General features: G+C 38.7%; 1 protein-coding gene across 3 annotated transcripts in view; it reads right to left on the reverse strand.

Annotated features, from left to right (window-relative positions):
* Positions 1–5,498, reverse strand: part of LOC124144579 (inactive rhomboid protein 2-like) — a 34,244-nt gene extending 28,746 nt beyond the window's left edge. For 2 of the 3 annotated variants that reach the window (XM_048392114.1, XM_048392112.1), the window contains exons 1-2: positions 5,428–5,498; positions 1,425–1,559 (exon numbers count right to left, since the gene is read on the reverse strand). In XM_048392114.1, coding sequence (XP_048248071.1) covers positions 1,425–1,531 — 107 coding nt within the window. In that variant the 5' untranslated portion in view covers positions 1,532–1,559; positions 5,428–5,498. Of the gene's footprint in view, positions 1–1,424; positions 1,560–5,118; positions 5,224–5,427 lie in introns of those variants that run through there. The other variant, XM_048392113.1, reaches the window with a different exon arrangement.
* Positions 5,499–15,839: the final 10,341 nt, after the last annotated feature.

Raw genomic sequence — 15,839 nt, forward strand, 5'->3', positions numbered from 1 at the left:
CATTAATGAGAAGTTTAGTTAATGCAAACAAAGACCACTCACGTTAATTTCAAGATTTCCAGTATTTATAATACTTATCCTATCTCACACGATGCATTTCTCATTGTTCTTTCGATCTTAAGTGCATGGAAACATGCCTAAATAAAGGTTTCCAGCTTCTAAAACAATACACCTGAACACATCTCACATTACCATGGGCACCTCCCATCAAGCACCTGGGTCATGTACACTTTCAACCTACACGAGCTGAACACCTTTCCCCAGCCACCCTCTCCTGTCTAGAAGAATTATGGTGCAGGGATGAACAGGTTGTCATACAAAACGGTATCTGATTTCCATTCCATTTATTGCAGCCTTACCATATGGCCTTAAAATCAGATCCTAGTTCTCACTATAGCTAAACAAGAACTGAGGACATCCCAGTTCAGGTCACATCAGAACGACCTTTCATCCGACTAATCATAGTGTCGCTTACCAGATCAGGAAAGTGACAGTCGGAAAATATTTTCTAATCATGCAACCTCAAAAGATTTAACTCAGGGTATTTCAAACCACAGTTACAGGTTTAATTACAGAATTCATACAATCTAGGCCATCTATTAGCCATTCCAGAATGTTCCTTTGTTCAGTTTTCAAATTTTTAATCAAGAATTTGTGGAAATATGTTTCGAAGCACTTTGCCACTTTGAAACTAGTGCCGTTGGCTAATGTCAACTTCTTGTCAGTCATTCCATTTGTTGGCCAAAGTTAGCAAGTTAGCGAAAGGTCGGTCTGACGTGACCCGTAAAGTGATGTCATCAGATATTTGTTTAGCAATATCGATAACAAGATCTCATTTTAATGAGATTGATATGCTTACAATGTAGGGGTCACCCAAACATTGGCTTCACACTGTCACATTGTACAGAAGCAACAAAACCTAGGTCTTCAGTTTGACTACACTACCCCACAGCCCCTCATAAAACCATACAAATTTATTTATTTGCTAAAAATTTAGCAAAATACTAATCATGCTAATAGCCAGTAGAAATTATTGTTTTCTTTTAGATATATGTTTATCTACAAAAGATTAAAATTTGTTCTTCAAGTTACAAAATCTTTCAAGTTACTTCTTATACTATTAATCACACTTTAATGCAAAACTGTCAAAATGGTTAAGACTTCGAGTGTTTTCCCTATATCATGTATATGTCTCTACACAAAAGTGTTATTTGAAGTTAATTTAGTTTATAAGTGTGTCTAATGCAATAAAATGAAAACTAACCCCATGGTTTTCCTCAGTTTGAAAGTTAGACATTAAATCATCTAAATGTTATACTACCTTAGAGAACATTACATACTCTGAATATAGACCAGAGGATATCCTCATAAAAACGGCAAAATGCCGGGGAGTTCTACTGAGGATATCAACCTGTGTGCCTTACCTCCCAAACCTCTGCATCTTAGTGCCGCCTTGATCCATTGAACTGTTCATTCTCATGGCTGGGGCACTGACAGTAGTGAGTCGGGAAACCTGCCGATTGTAGTCCATCTTGTGTTTGTCTTAGGATTCCTTCAACCTGTTTTAAAAAACATCATCATGAAATTTGACACGAACATCTCATCATTCAGGCTGTGTTATCAAATATAAACGTGGTCTGTTGTCATGGATACTACCACAGGATCATGGACATGGGTGAATAGTCGTTTTTATGCTCTGTGAGATGGTAAGCAGTCTGTACCCAACACTTTTGACTTTACTAGTTTACTACTATAAAGGAATTTAGCCTCATTTTCCATAGATTTTAGTGTTATTATTATAATATCATACAGACTATAATATTATTAGTTAAGCTTACTGGATACATCAGGGCTTCAGGCAAGTGGCTAAAGTTGCAGACAATTTTTAGAGATAAGTCAGAGAAGAACTTTGCATTTTACATAATAAAAAAAGTGCTTTTCAAATTATTTTGTCACCTTATCTTTTATTAGCCTTAGATCATGTAGATGGGATTGAAAACATACACATCCTGGATGTATTGTAGATCACATAGCAGAGTACAGCTGTCTGTGTTGTGAAGGAGTTTCCATGGTGACTTGGGACTTACACAGTTCTTAACCCTTGACTGGAATTGCTTTATTTTATTCTCACTGGGAAATGATTTCTGGCTTCAAGCAGCCTGGTTAATTAAAACCCATTCTGCTTTTGTTTCAAATCAGTAGTGCGACATTGTGACTGCTTCACTGTACAGGCTGTGGTGAATAAAACAAGATGGCGTTATCCTCTATCCATGACATCACAGACGATTAAAAGTGATAATGACAGCTTATATCTCTTTTGGAAAATGGTAAACACATTTCTTTCCACAGTTTTTCACCAAAAAAAAGCAAATACTGGGAATACTGTAAACATGTTTCAAAGATTTGGGGAATTGTGATACTTTGTCCTGCAGTGACCAAGCATGACAACTGAGTATATAAAAAACAGTATGGAAATACATCTCATGACAGTATGCACAAACAATATTAGAAATTAAGGGGGTCCTAGGGATGTTTCTCGGTAATATATAACTCTAGGGAACCACTAAGCATGCTAAGTGTTTCTTTTTTAACAATAGCGATATGACAAGGATTCCTTCATTTTCATTGTTAATTTCAATCACAGTTCTCAAACTGTTATTCCATATGACTGTGGCTAAATAGCTAGCATTTTCTTTGAACTTGAAGATGACTTGCTTTGAGTATCATACTGTGTATGATATTAAGTATAATATTGTGTATGATATTGCAACCTGACTATTGAAATACATATAATCCTGCAATATAGGTCTATTGTTACAGCTCTAGATGGGATACGGTCTGGAGGAACTACCGTAACAGAACTGGCACCTAAAATATTTAACTGAACATTAAAAACCAGAAGCTACTAATGTGTACTTTGAATTTTTGTTTTTGATGGATAATGTGACTAAAACCTGAGTAGATCATACACTTGATGAAAATAGTCAATTTGTGTAAAGTATACAATAAAATCAATGACCATGACAAGTTTATCTAGGTAGCTGAGAGAGTTGTAACAGAGCATTTTATAAGTCATTTTCAATTTCTGCCTGTCTCAGGCAACAGGATACGTCAGCATTGCATGCTGTTAACTCCATGTGGTCAACTAACATCACTGAACATGTTGTACATCTCCAACAACATGATCAATCTTAGTCCATGAAGACATCACCTGTTTAATAAACATACAGCTGTATTACACATTGTGTAATACCAAAACGTATGCTAACTGTGCTTATGCACAAGTTTCACAAACAAATATTGAAAACTCCCAAGATCCCATGTCTTATTCAATGATATTGCGTGTAGAGATGATAGATAACTGAAAGGAGCTCATGCACACTCATTTATTATATTTATTTTTATGGTTCAGAGTTTGCGCACATCAAGAAATGGAGGATTCTACCTCAGGACAGCCAGGTTATCATGGTTCTTATGTTGAACTGTTGATCATCATGATCATATGTTTATCCTAGACTTTCCTCATTAAGAAAATTGAATTGTTAGCAAACAAAATACAGCAAAGTGGAAGAATTTGTTTGGTATTTTTTCTTTGTTGTTTTAACGCTGCACTCAGCAATATTCCAGCTATATGACGGCGGTCTGTAAATAATCGAGTCTGGACCAGACAATCCATTGATTGACATCATGAGCATCAATCCACGCAATTTGGATATGATGACATGCATCAACCAAGTCAGCTAGTCTGACCACCCGATCCCGTTAGTTGCCTCTTATGACATAAAAGTGGCAAGGTCACCGCTAGATTAATATACATCAGAAAACTTTATCTTGTACACAAAGTAAGCAGATCAAACTAGGTAGGGCACTCAACGAGCCCAGTTTCTCTAATATGTCTCTATGTTGTCAGATGGTCTTACGGGGTTAACTGGTTGCTCAGAAAACAAAAACCAGTATCAAGACCATTATTGTAGTTCATACCAGTTTGATGCATAAAATGTTTGAATCTTCTCATCTTGAGATCTATTTTGGCACTATTTTCAGTAGATTTTAGCCTCAATACATAGACTATTATAAAATGATCTTATACTGGATCCAAATAATATTACCAGACCCTGGCATCAGAGAGTCACTGATAGATTAACATGCTGTACACATTTCAATTTCTTGAGATAAGCTTGTGGTTTTTTCCCTGAAACTCATTATGAGCTGGTTACTCCTAGAGCTAGTGACATGCCATCCAGGAACTCGATGATAGCATGTATAACATAATATATTCGTATAGAAAATAATTACAGCGCTATATGGGCTTGAACTCGGCAAACGTTTCTGATTGGTTAAAATCTGTAGTATAATATTAGCACATGGTGAAGGGAGGGAAATTCAAGACCGTCAATGAAAACCTGCTTCGAAACGTTTAATTATGCTGTTATCAACCCCAACATTTTGAAAGCAGGCTTACCATTGACAGTTTTTAATTTCCCTCCCTTCACCATGTCCTAATATTTCAGAAACGTTTGCTGAGTTCAAGCTTGTGTAGCGCCTCAATTTCCGACCACCTTTTTCTTGTTCACCTCGGCGGCAAAGCTTAGGGTTGAGATTTGATGGTTGTTTTAAAATAAATACGAGGTAAAGTGACCACAGATAAACATGATTATGTAACCTATGGTTTGTTTAGCAAGTACCAATGGGTTGAAATAAGTGACTTCATATTTCATGCTATATCAAGCTGTGATTCAAACAGAGTCCGAAATCTTGAATATGGACCAAGACGGCGGATGTCACTCCTTGTCTATATGTACGGGTGTGATTTTTTTTCTATACGAATATATTATGCTATACACTCTATCATCGAGTTCCTGTGCATGCCATTGATGGATAATGGTCCCTGAGCATCCATGGCTTGGCCCATCATATACATTGGATGGCAATATTGCTATAACATCATCAACTTAATGGAGGAAATATATCAAGAATATCACCAGGAAGTACAAAAGACGAAAATATGTTTTTTTTCTTTTATAGTCCTGACGACAGCAAGATTATGACATTCGATAGACAATCGTGTCAGTCCTCCAGGTCATCAGCATGTAGATATTACGGGTAGTGAATACTAACCTCCCAAATAAAACGTCCACCTTTGTTTCAGAATTAGGGTAGTATATTCAAACGTCAAACGGCTGAATTATTCTTTATATAATGATACATGGTAGGAGTTTTGAGCCAACTTGTATAACGAAAACCGGACATGTCACTCCCTAGATACGAGAAAGCACTGAGCCGTGACGTTTCTGTCCTTCCATCACATATATATCATACATATGGTTCCTGGTATCCTTTCTGCATGATTCAACATAGCCCAAATAATAACAATATCAACAAAAACTGGTACATAAACAAAAGAAAAACACGAAAACAGTTGCTTACATCGAACCAACCTACACCGTCTAATATTTCCGTGTTTTCTTTTCAATATTCCATCTGCGCATGATCGGAAGTAAATTTTTATCATTCCACAGCAGCCGAAATGTGCTTTTCCCAATAAATGTAGAATTTAAATAAGATTGCAAATGCAGTTTAGATCACACACTCTCGGAAGTAAAATATGCTTTGGTTGAAGAAACCCAGAAAAATGAGGGTAACGTATAATTCTAAAAATAGTGCTGTTGTCAATATAAACTAACTTTGCATCTTTCGATTGGACGATCCGGTGTATTGTTAAAGTGAAATGTATATGTTGTTTTTTGTTCAAGCGTTGGAGCTGTCGTGAATGTAGGATTGAGGCGCGGGACCATGTAACTAACAATAATAGTAACAAACAATTTTAGAGGGTCCTCGGAACTATCAGTGTACATGTGGTACGCGGGAAGTAAATAAGATCGTATTTGGTTATTCAGATTCAACGTTTACAAAATAATAATGTGTAGAATTGACAATGTAATTAGTCCTTCCGTTTGGTCAAGGTAGACATTTCCTTTATGTATTTTTTTGCTGATATATTATCACATCTCACCATTTTCTAGGTACTTTACAATTTTGATATTTGTGTTAATAGTATTCGGGATTCAGGGGTGAGCAATGAGAGTTTCAGGGTGGTGCGGTGGTGATGAATGACATGAATTTAGATACCATCCACAATTTGGTGAGATATGACAATCGGTTTGGGAGAAAATGTTCAGGTTATTGAAGAGAGGATATTGCGGGAATATGCGGGAAATACCCACCTGTGTAGACTAACATCCAGTCTTTGAAATGAACATATCGTACAGAAAAAAAAACAGTTGTTCAATTATCTTAATAAAATATAATAAAAGGGAACCCAGAGACTCACTTCGTTTTCAGATGCAGTAATCTAGACTTGCAAAACGTTATAGACTTGCATGGGCTGTATTTGATATTTGTGCATTTGTATCATTTGTATACTTCCACCTGTGCATAACATGGACTTTTCCGACATTGTCGAGGTCGGATTCTATTGAGGGAGTCATCATTATTCAAACACGGGTAAACATTTTTAAAGGTTGTTCATTTTATCATCATCCTTAATTTTAAAGAGTCCGGACAAAATGTTGATATCTCATATTATAAGAAATAAACAATTCCAACTCGTCGTTTATTTCTTAAGTATAAATACTGTCATTGCATCGTTTTCATGAAATAAAGGCGTTTGACATGACTCAAACTAAATTTGTTAGTGTGAACCTTTCATATAATCTTATTATAGTGAAAATACATGTATATTAACTTTGCTCCATTTCGGGAGTAACTAAATATTACAGCGTTTTAAGCCTTACGCTAAACGTTAAAAGGAGTGACTTCTCCACGCGGGTACAATGTGTGAAGCCCATTTCTTGGTGTGTTCTTGGGGATAACATTGGAATCTCTGGCAATAATGTCAAACTCGAACTTTGTACGTGACGAGCTAACGCACAACCCACAGTGCTCGACAGACCATAGGAACACATAATCGACACATTAGCCGGGACACTGTGATCCGACGTCTCCGTTCCAACAACCTCAGATGTCGCCGACCAGCACGTCGTCCTGTTCTCCAACCACGGCATCGACAAGCACGACTTCAGTGGGCACAGGGTCATCGCAATTGGCGTCATCGTGAGTGGAGGCGTGTCATCTTCTCTGATGAAAGTCGCGTTTGTGTCTCCCATGCAGACGGAAGAGTCAGAATTTGGCGGCGTCTAGGTGATCGTTTCGCTGACAGAAACGTTGTGGAAAGGGATCCATGGGGTGGACCTAGCGTCATGATATGGGCAGGGATTGGACTTAGTGCGAGACTTGGACCCATGTGCCTTCTGAATGTTGGTCAAGGTCGGGGACAGGGCGTCACTGCTCAGCGGTATATCGACCAAGTGATCAGACCCCACGTTGTTCCGTTTTTTGCACAATATCAACAACACATTTTCCAGCAGGACAACGCTCGTCCCCATGTTGCCAGAGCTACCATGGCCTTTCTGCAACAACACAACATCCGTGTTCTACCGTGGCCGGCCCTCAGCCCTGATCTGAACCCCATCGAACACTTGTGGGATGAGGTTCAAAGGCGTCTGCACAATGTGCGCCCAGTCCCTACAACTGCCGATGAACTACGCACAGCTGCTCTGGATGTGTGCAGGAGGATCCCTGGGGCGTTCACAGATCGCCTAATCCACTCAATGTAGAGGAGATGTGTGACAGTGATCAATGCTAATGATGGTCACACCAGGTATTGACTGACATTTTGGGTATTGATCCGAAACTGCGTAAGCCCTTAACATTTGGAAAAAACAATTATGTCATCTGCCTTTTAATCCATTAAACTGTCTTCAGTCAAGTTTTTGTCAATCTTGCCCTATAAATATTTTTTGTCTTTACTGTTGAAAATAAATAACATGTATACTGCATACTCGACTTGCGTTTCTTTTGCGCGTGAGTATACATTATAAAGATTAAAATGCAAGTTGTCATAAAAGGTACATTGGATTAAGAAATGACATGCATCCTCTACCATATTAATGTGTATAATGTTTCCAAAATGCCATATTACATGCAGTGCCTCTTAGACTAACATATAGTCTATGATATCTTTTTAATTACACAATATAGTTATCTCCACAAATTAATTTTTCTGATGCTGATTTCTGACTCAAGCTGGCTAGACCTAATTGCTTTTACATAAATCTAGATTAGTTTTGTTTTCATAAAATATACATATTCCACAGTCATGGTGCAGGACTAAGTGTCTCTCGGCAAGTGGTATCAAGAGCTGGCATATCTGCCGTTTTTGATATACAAAGGTAAAATACCACATCTAAATGTAGCTAAACTCCTAAAAAAGAAACATTTCCGTTTTTTCCTATCTTAATTTTAAAAGGGTGTAAATTGCAGATTATTTGGCGCAGTGTTCTTGGATCCCTGATCCCACACGAGGAGGTGCGCGTGACGCCATTGGTCAAAATCTGGAACATATTTGGACCTGTTCGTGCGACTCAAGCCTGTCAAGATGAGGCGCGCCCCTATGGAGAATAGCAGATTGAACACGGTTCGATTATGTCGAGTAACGTTTTACACACACATGCCTGGTTAAAAAAAACCTTCTCAACATAGAAACCTTGTCCACATATTAGAAAACAAACATTTCACAAAGGCGTTTGTCTGCCTGGTGGCTCTCAATCCTGTGTTAGTGGGGTATAATGACATTTCTGACGTTTTTGCTTAACCCTGTGGCGTAAAGAAAAGCAAAAAAAGTTGTACATTACGACGAACATGCATGCACACTCTCCCATATAAACTGTTTACTGTATACAGCAGTGCTGAACATCATAACGAACATGCATGCACACTCTCCCATATAAACTGTTTACTGTATACAGCAGTGCTGAACATCACGACGAACATGCATGCACACTCTCCTATATAAACTGTTTACTGTATACGGCAGTGTTGAACATAATGACGAACATGCACGCACTCCCTCGTATATAAACTGTTTACTGTATACAGCAGTGTTGAACATAATGACGAACATGCACGCACTCCCTCGTATATAAACTGTTTAAAGTATACAGCAGTGTTGAACATAATGACGAACATGCACGCACTCCCTCGTATATAAACTGTTTACAGTATACGGCAGTGTTGAACATCATGATGGACATGCATGCGCTCCCTCTTCTATAAATTGTTTACTGTATACGGCAGTGTTGAACATAATGACGAAAATGCATGCACTCCCTCGTATATAAACTGTTTACCTTGTACGGCAGTGTTGAACTTAATGACGAACATGCATGCACTCCCTCGTATATAAACTGTTTAAAGTATACAGCAGTGTTGAACATAATGACGAACATGCACGCACTCCCTCGTATATAAACTGTTTACTGTATACGGCAGTGTTGAACATCATGATGGACATGCATGCGCTCCCTCTTCTATAAATTGTTTACTGTATACGGCAGTGTTGAACATAATGACGAAAATGCATGCACTCCCTCGTATATAAACTGTTTACCTTGTACGGCAGTGTTGAACTTAATGACGAACATGCATGCACTCCCTCGTATATAAACTGTTTACTGTATACGACAGTGTTGAACATCATGACGAACATGCATGCACTCCCTCGTATATAAACTGTTTACTGTATACAGCAGTGTTGAACATCATGACGAACATGCATGCGCTCCCTCGTATATAAACTGTTTACTATATACAGCAGTGTTGAACATCATGACGAACATGCATGCGCTCCCTCTTCTATAAATTGTTTACTGTATACGACAGTGTTGAACATAATGACGAACATGCATGCACTCCCTCTTATATAAATTGTTTACTGTATACAGCAGTGTTGAACATCATAACGAACATGTATGCACTCCCTCGTATATTAACCGTTTACTGTATACGGCAGCGTTGAACATCATAACGAACATGCATGCACGCCCTCGTATATAAACTGTTTACTGTATACGGCAGTGTTGAACATTATGACGAACATGCACGCACTCCCTCTTCTATAAACTGTTTTTTGTGTACGGCAGTGTTGAACATTATGACGAACGTGCAAAAAGTCCCTCTTATATATACAGTGTTTACTATACACAACAGAGACATTATGTAAACCAGTTAACTTCCTCAATGGTGCAGATGGCACCCGAAACACACAGCAATACAGTTGTGATACGTCCGAACTGCCACGAGCAGAACCACTAATGTGATAGCAGATGACTTGCCGACATGCACGCAAAGAACCCAGCATATACTATCTGAAGCACTCCCTGTAATTAAATCCCATTTATTGGAGGGTCTTGATCAAGCGGTGCCGCATACTAAACGTGTTAACGTGATATTTAGCTGAGCTCAGAGTAACATCATGGAAGATTGACATGATGTCGCCGTCATATTCTTGTTGCTCATCACTGATTCTAAACACTGAAGGAAAATGCAATGCAATTTGAGTTGAACTGAGTGAAATATAATATATATGAACTGTATTTTCTTTATGTATATTTAAAACTGCCTTATCAAGTATGCTAGACTAACAGATAGTCTCCGAAAGGAACATATTTTACAGGGGGGGGGGGGGGGGGGGGGGGTGGGGGGGGGGGGTGGGATGGGGGGGAAGTTGTTAAATTATCATAATAAAAAAAAAAGGAACCTTTAGACCTTTTTCCTGAAACTGCAGTAATCTAGACATGCCAAATATTATAGACTTGCGTGGGCTGTATTGGATATATTTGTTTCAGAGTCTGTATGACAGACAGACTAAGTTCGTAAACATTCCATTCGTAGCTGGAATACATCGTGACGGAAAAGCTGAATTTGGAAAAAATAACTAACATGGTACTGCACTTACTCTATTCATTCACTGTTTTCCTTCAGTCTGCTACACAGGAGTTTTACACGAAGTTAAACTTTCATTAAAACTATAATCTAAGCTAGTGTGTGATATCATGTGCTGGTAATGAGATGTGAGCTAGTGTGTGATATCGTGTGCTGGTAATGAGATGTGAGCTAGTGGGAATGCCTTGTGCTGGTTATGAGATTTGAGCTAGTGTGTGATATCGTATGCTGGTAATGAGATGTGAGCTAGTGTGTGATATCGTGTGCTGGTAATGAGATGTGAGCTAGTGTATGATATCGTGTGCTGGTAATGAGATGTGAGCTAGTGTGTGATATCGTGTGCTGGTAATGAGATGTGAGCTAGTGGGAATGCCTTGTGCTGGTAATGAGATGTGAGCTAGTGTGTGATATCGTGTGCTGGTAATGAGATGTGAGCTAGTGTGTGATATCGTGTGCTGGTAATGAGATGTGAGCGAGTGTGTGATATCGTGTGCTGGTAATGAGATGTGAGCTAGTGGGAATGCCTTGTGCTGGTAATGAGATGTGAGCTAGTGGGAATGCCTTGTGCTGGTAATGAGATGTGAGCTAATGGGAAGGCCGTGTGCTGGTAATTTGATGTGAGCTAGTGGGAATGCCTTGTGCTGGTAATGAGATGTGAGCTAGTGTGTGGTATCGTGTGCTGGTAATGAGATGTGAAAACTGTGGAATGCCTTGTTTTCACCATGAGTCTTGACATGATTCACAAGAAGATCATCAGACAAATAAATATGTGCAAAAGTGCATTATATAATTCTACCATGAAGAGCCTCCTCGTTAATCAAAGCACGCCCTCCCATTATACTTGGTAAATTCAGTTAACTACGGTTACAACGAACTCAAAGGGACCACTAACTTTAGTTTGTTATAACCGTAGTTCGTTATAAGCATATATACACTATAACAATAGCAAATAGTCGGGACAAAAAAATCAGTTCGTTATATCCGTCAGTCCGTTATAAGCGTGTTCGTTATAAACGTACTTTACTGTATAAGCAATTTGAGGGAAGAGCGAAGGTGGTGGGATCTATTGTCTGACATGATTCTTCGTGTGAGGGTGTCAATGCCCTGAATTTCTTATTTCGTCCAATCAATAACACCAAAAGAATATGAAAGGGCGGGTACAGCATAATTATTTGTGGCTTTAACTTTTTTTGCGAGCGTTCAGCTCTGAACTCCATATTTTCTTAAGTCTACATTTGTACTCTGCCCGCAGTTTTCCCTTGATATGGGCATTCTGGAGTTTGTCCCTAATCTGCATTCCTAAGTACGTATAGGCCTGACTTTCCACGAGATGGTCAATAACTCCTCCCCCAAGTAAACTGACAGATCCTCCCTCTTCTACCTTGCCTCGTTTCAGATGAAGAATGTTGCCGAAGGACCCGACAAGTTAATTGTAATTAACTGTAACGGTGAACGTATTTGGAATCTATTTTATTTATTCGTGTTTTCAAAAAAAGATGCAAAAGAAAAATACCGACGACCTTATTACGCGTTAACCTTATTTGTGCCTCTTTTTAACTTTCTGTTGTCAGAAAAAGCGCAAGAAAAAGATCAAGAGATAAAATTTCGTTTGAGATGAAGAGCAGCTAACAGATGCAATGGAAGCCTGTTTCCTGTGGCTAGAAGCTTTCGGCTGGTATGCAAAACCTTCACTCCGCGAAACAATTATTGCGCGAAACATCAACCGGTTCCCTACTTAGCAGGGAAGTAAGCATGACATGATTCCGCTCATAAACGCATTAGTAAACTGTAAACAAGGCATAGAAAACGTAACCCACATGTACTTGTATTTATTTTCTTACGTTAATGTATGCAACACGATGAATAGATTGCGTAACCTTCGCCTTTCTGAAAGAAACATACGTCAACATTGTACCTCTTCAGTTAAAATAACTCGTTTTTGTCCTGCATTTCCTGCGTGAGTTATGTACTGAAATAACTAGTCAGCGTATACACCGAAGTCCATTTAATAAAATGTATATTTCTTTAATGAACTATGCTTTTCGTCGCTTTAAGAGATACTTCATCTTTCTTTCTTGTTTTTACGTCACATTCTGCATTACTCCAGCTCGATGACAGCGGCCTGTAACAATGGAGTTTGTGCCACTGATTGATAATATTTCAGCGAATATAAGGTGGGGATGCCAAGAATGGGCTTCACATATTTTAACCATGTCGGGAATCAAACTCGGTCATTCGATGTGACGAACCAATGCTTTAACCTCTAGGCTACGCTACCGTCCCTATTGTGATAAAAGTTGTAAATGCTACAGAAACAATATATGGAGGGATCATTTGTGCAATGGTGAATATCATCATGCAACATTACCCAAATAATGTACGCCCTTTATTAGAATAGGATGATGGGTATTTGTCAGTTGGATAAACTAATTTTACGCTCAAAGTGATAAAGCTCTTAGATGGATGATAAAACTGTAACAAAAGTTTATTACATGTCTGGCAGTGAGATAACCTAATCTATACATGGAATACATCTCGCATCACTGCGGAGTGATGATAAACTGATATATCTTTCAGCAGAAGCAATGGCTTCACTTTGGAGTGAATACGACGTCATATGTTTACATGAACATCTAACAGTCATAATATACAGTATGTTCTCTGAAGCATGTTTTACTCTGTCAAATATTATTTAAATGTTTTCAATAACATATGCATACAGTCTTGCGAAATACTATCTCCATCTAATTTTGTGAATAGGAAAATTAGGTTAGAAAACTATGTCAAGAAAGTGAGAATACCCTCTGGATACCCAACAGATGACTTACAGAGTCGAACTCCCAATACTAATGGAACGAATACTGATATAAGGAGAAAACATGGCCTCAGTGTCCTCTGCTTGTAAAGGTCGGCTAAAGAGGATCGGGTGGTCATGTCAGTGTCTGGGCTGAGTGCATGTCATTGTGCCCCGACGGCGTAGATCGTTGTTCATGCTTTCACCCACCAGCTTGTTTTGCCAAGATTCCATTATTTACAGGCAGGTGTGATGGAATACTGACGACTGTGTCTGAAAATAGCATTCCCCTCGTCACTGGGCATGCGCCCCATACCCCCATGCTCCTATTGGTTGTCATAAAGACGTGGTTACCATGGATCGGGTGGTACGTCTCAGACTCGGTGACTTGGTTGACAGCGTTTCATCGTACCCTGACGTTTCATGTGGTATCAACCACTGGTTGCGCGGCTCAGACTGGATTATCTACAGGCCGTGGTGAAATACATTCACACACAATCACACACTTATGAAACTAAAACAAAAATCAAATAAAACATACATGCTCTGGAGTATTATGTTTCTTAGGAATATTCTAAAACATATATATCAAAACTTGATGATCATTATGACAACTCTCTCTTTCGTAAAACTAGTTTTTTTAACCTTCCGATCGGCAATATATCTATTCCTCAGAACCCTACTCCGACAATAATATAGATGATATTAACTATAGGTGGGACAACCACCCCTACTCTGAAGATAATATAATGAATCGCACTAGGCAGTGGGGAATTATTTGGCGCATAAGTTCATATACATGTTCCACACCCAACACAGAAACACAAACATCCCATCAGTCAACAGGGACGACCCGCCGAGGTAGACAGCTGATACCGACGGTGCAGATAATATTTATGTTGACTTTATCCATATCGGTGATGGATGTGTGTGGGATTTTGTCTTCAGTTTCAGGAAAAATACACAGAGGGAACTAATATGTATGTGTGTTGAATATGAGGAGAGTTTGCTGTACAGTGAAATAGGATAATGTGATCTGGTTTTAGTGTTATTCGGACAAAACTGTGTTCAGGCAATAGAGATTCCGAAATAAATTCTGGCAGTCAGATATCGTGCAGGAAAGAAGGCCTTTATATTAATGTTCATTTACAGCCGTCTATCATTGTGTGCCCACGGAAACAGAGGGTCAGTAATAATATCAGGGTCAACATATATTCTAGCATATACCATCAACACACTCCATATAATAAAAGCACTTTTGTTGGTGGGTCTTTCAATAATCACACCCTTTGATCGCCTGGTGTAAATTCATATTCTAATGAATGAAGACTATATCTCAAAAACTTCACCGCGCAATTCACGAACACGTGATATTTAGCTGTGATAATATAATTCAGTGACAGTTCATAATGCCACCTACATCACACTGTTGTCTCTCATCAGTGCTTGTAAACATTGGATTGGAATACAATACATTTGAGCAAGGAGGTAAAAAAAAAATGCAGACTAGTCCTACAAAGTCAATTTTTAAGAAATCTTGATATATAAGTCCACCTCTCCGCATCAAGAGGAATCTAAAGTTTGCACTCGATTGTAAAACATTTCTGTTCCAGGAATACCATGTCTAGTGATGTCTACCTGGCATGCGTATGTAACACCATGAGCAATCATTTGATTATTGGGTGCATCGTTATTATTATTGTAGTAGTAGTAGCAGCAGCAGCAGCAGCAGCAGCAGCAGCAGCAGTAGTAGTAGTAGTAGTAGTAGTAGTAGTAGTAGTAGTAGTAAACATGTCGGCCTGTGTGTATAGTATGGACTCCCAGACTATGTGTAAGCGTAACATATGACCGGTATAGTATATGTAACAGGCATGATGATTATTTATTGTGTTTATAATGTCCCCCTGGTATACACCCTATTTTGTAGTGAATCTTACACCGGCTACTGTTAAACCAACTGTAACAATGAACTTATTCTCAATTTATTCTATTTATTTGTGTTTTCTTTGCACAAACAAAAGGCATGAGATAAATATACCGACATACTACGCCTTAACATTTTTGTGCAACAGTTGTTTTTAAGCTTTCTGTCGTAAGAAAAAGCGCAAAAAAGACCGAGAGATTTCGTTTCAGGTGAAGAACAGCTAACAGATGCAATAGAGTCTGTTTCATGTAGCTAGAAGCTTTCAGCTGGTATGCAAAA

This window comes from Haliotis rufescens, unplaced genomic scaffold, assembly GCF_023055435.1.
Source record: "Haliotis rufescens isolate VD_foot unplaced genomic scaffold, xgHalRufe1.0.p SCAF_11, whole genome shotgun sequence".
NCBI classification, from domain to species: Eukaryota; Metazoa; Mollusca; class Gastropoda; order Lepetellida; family Haliotidae; genus Haliotis; species Haliotis rufescens.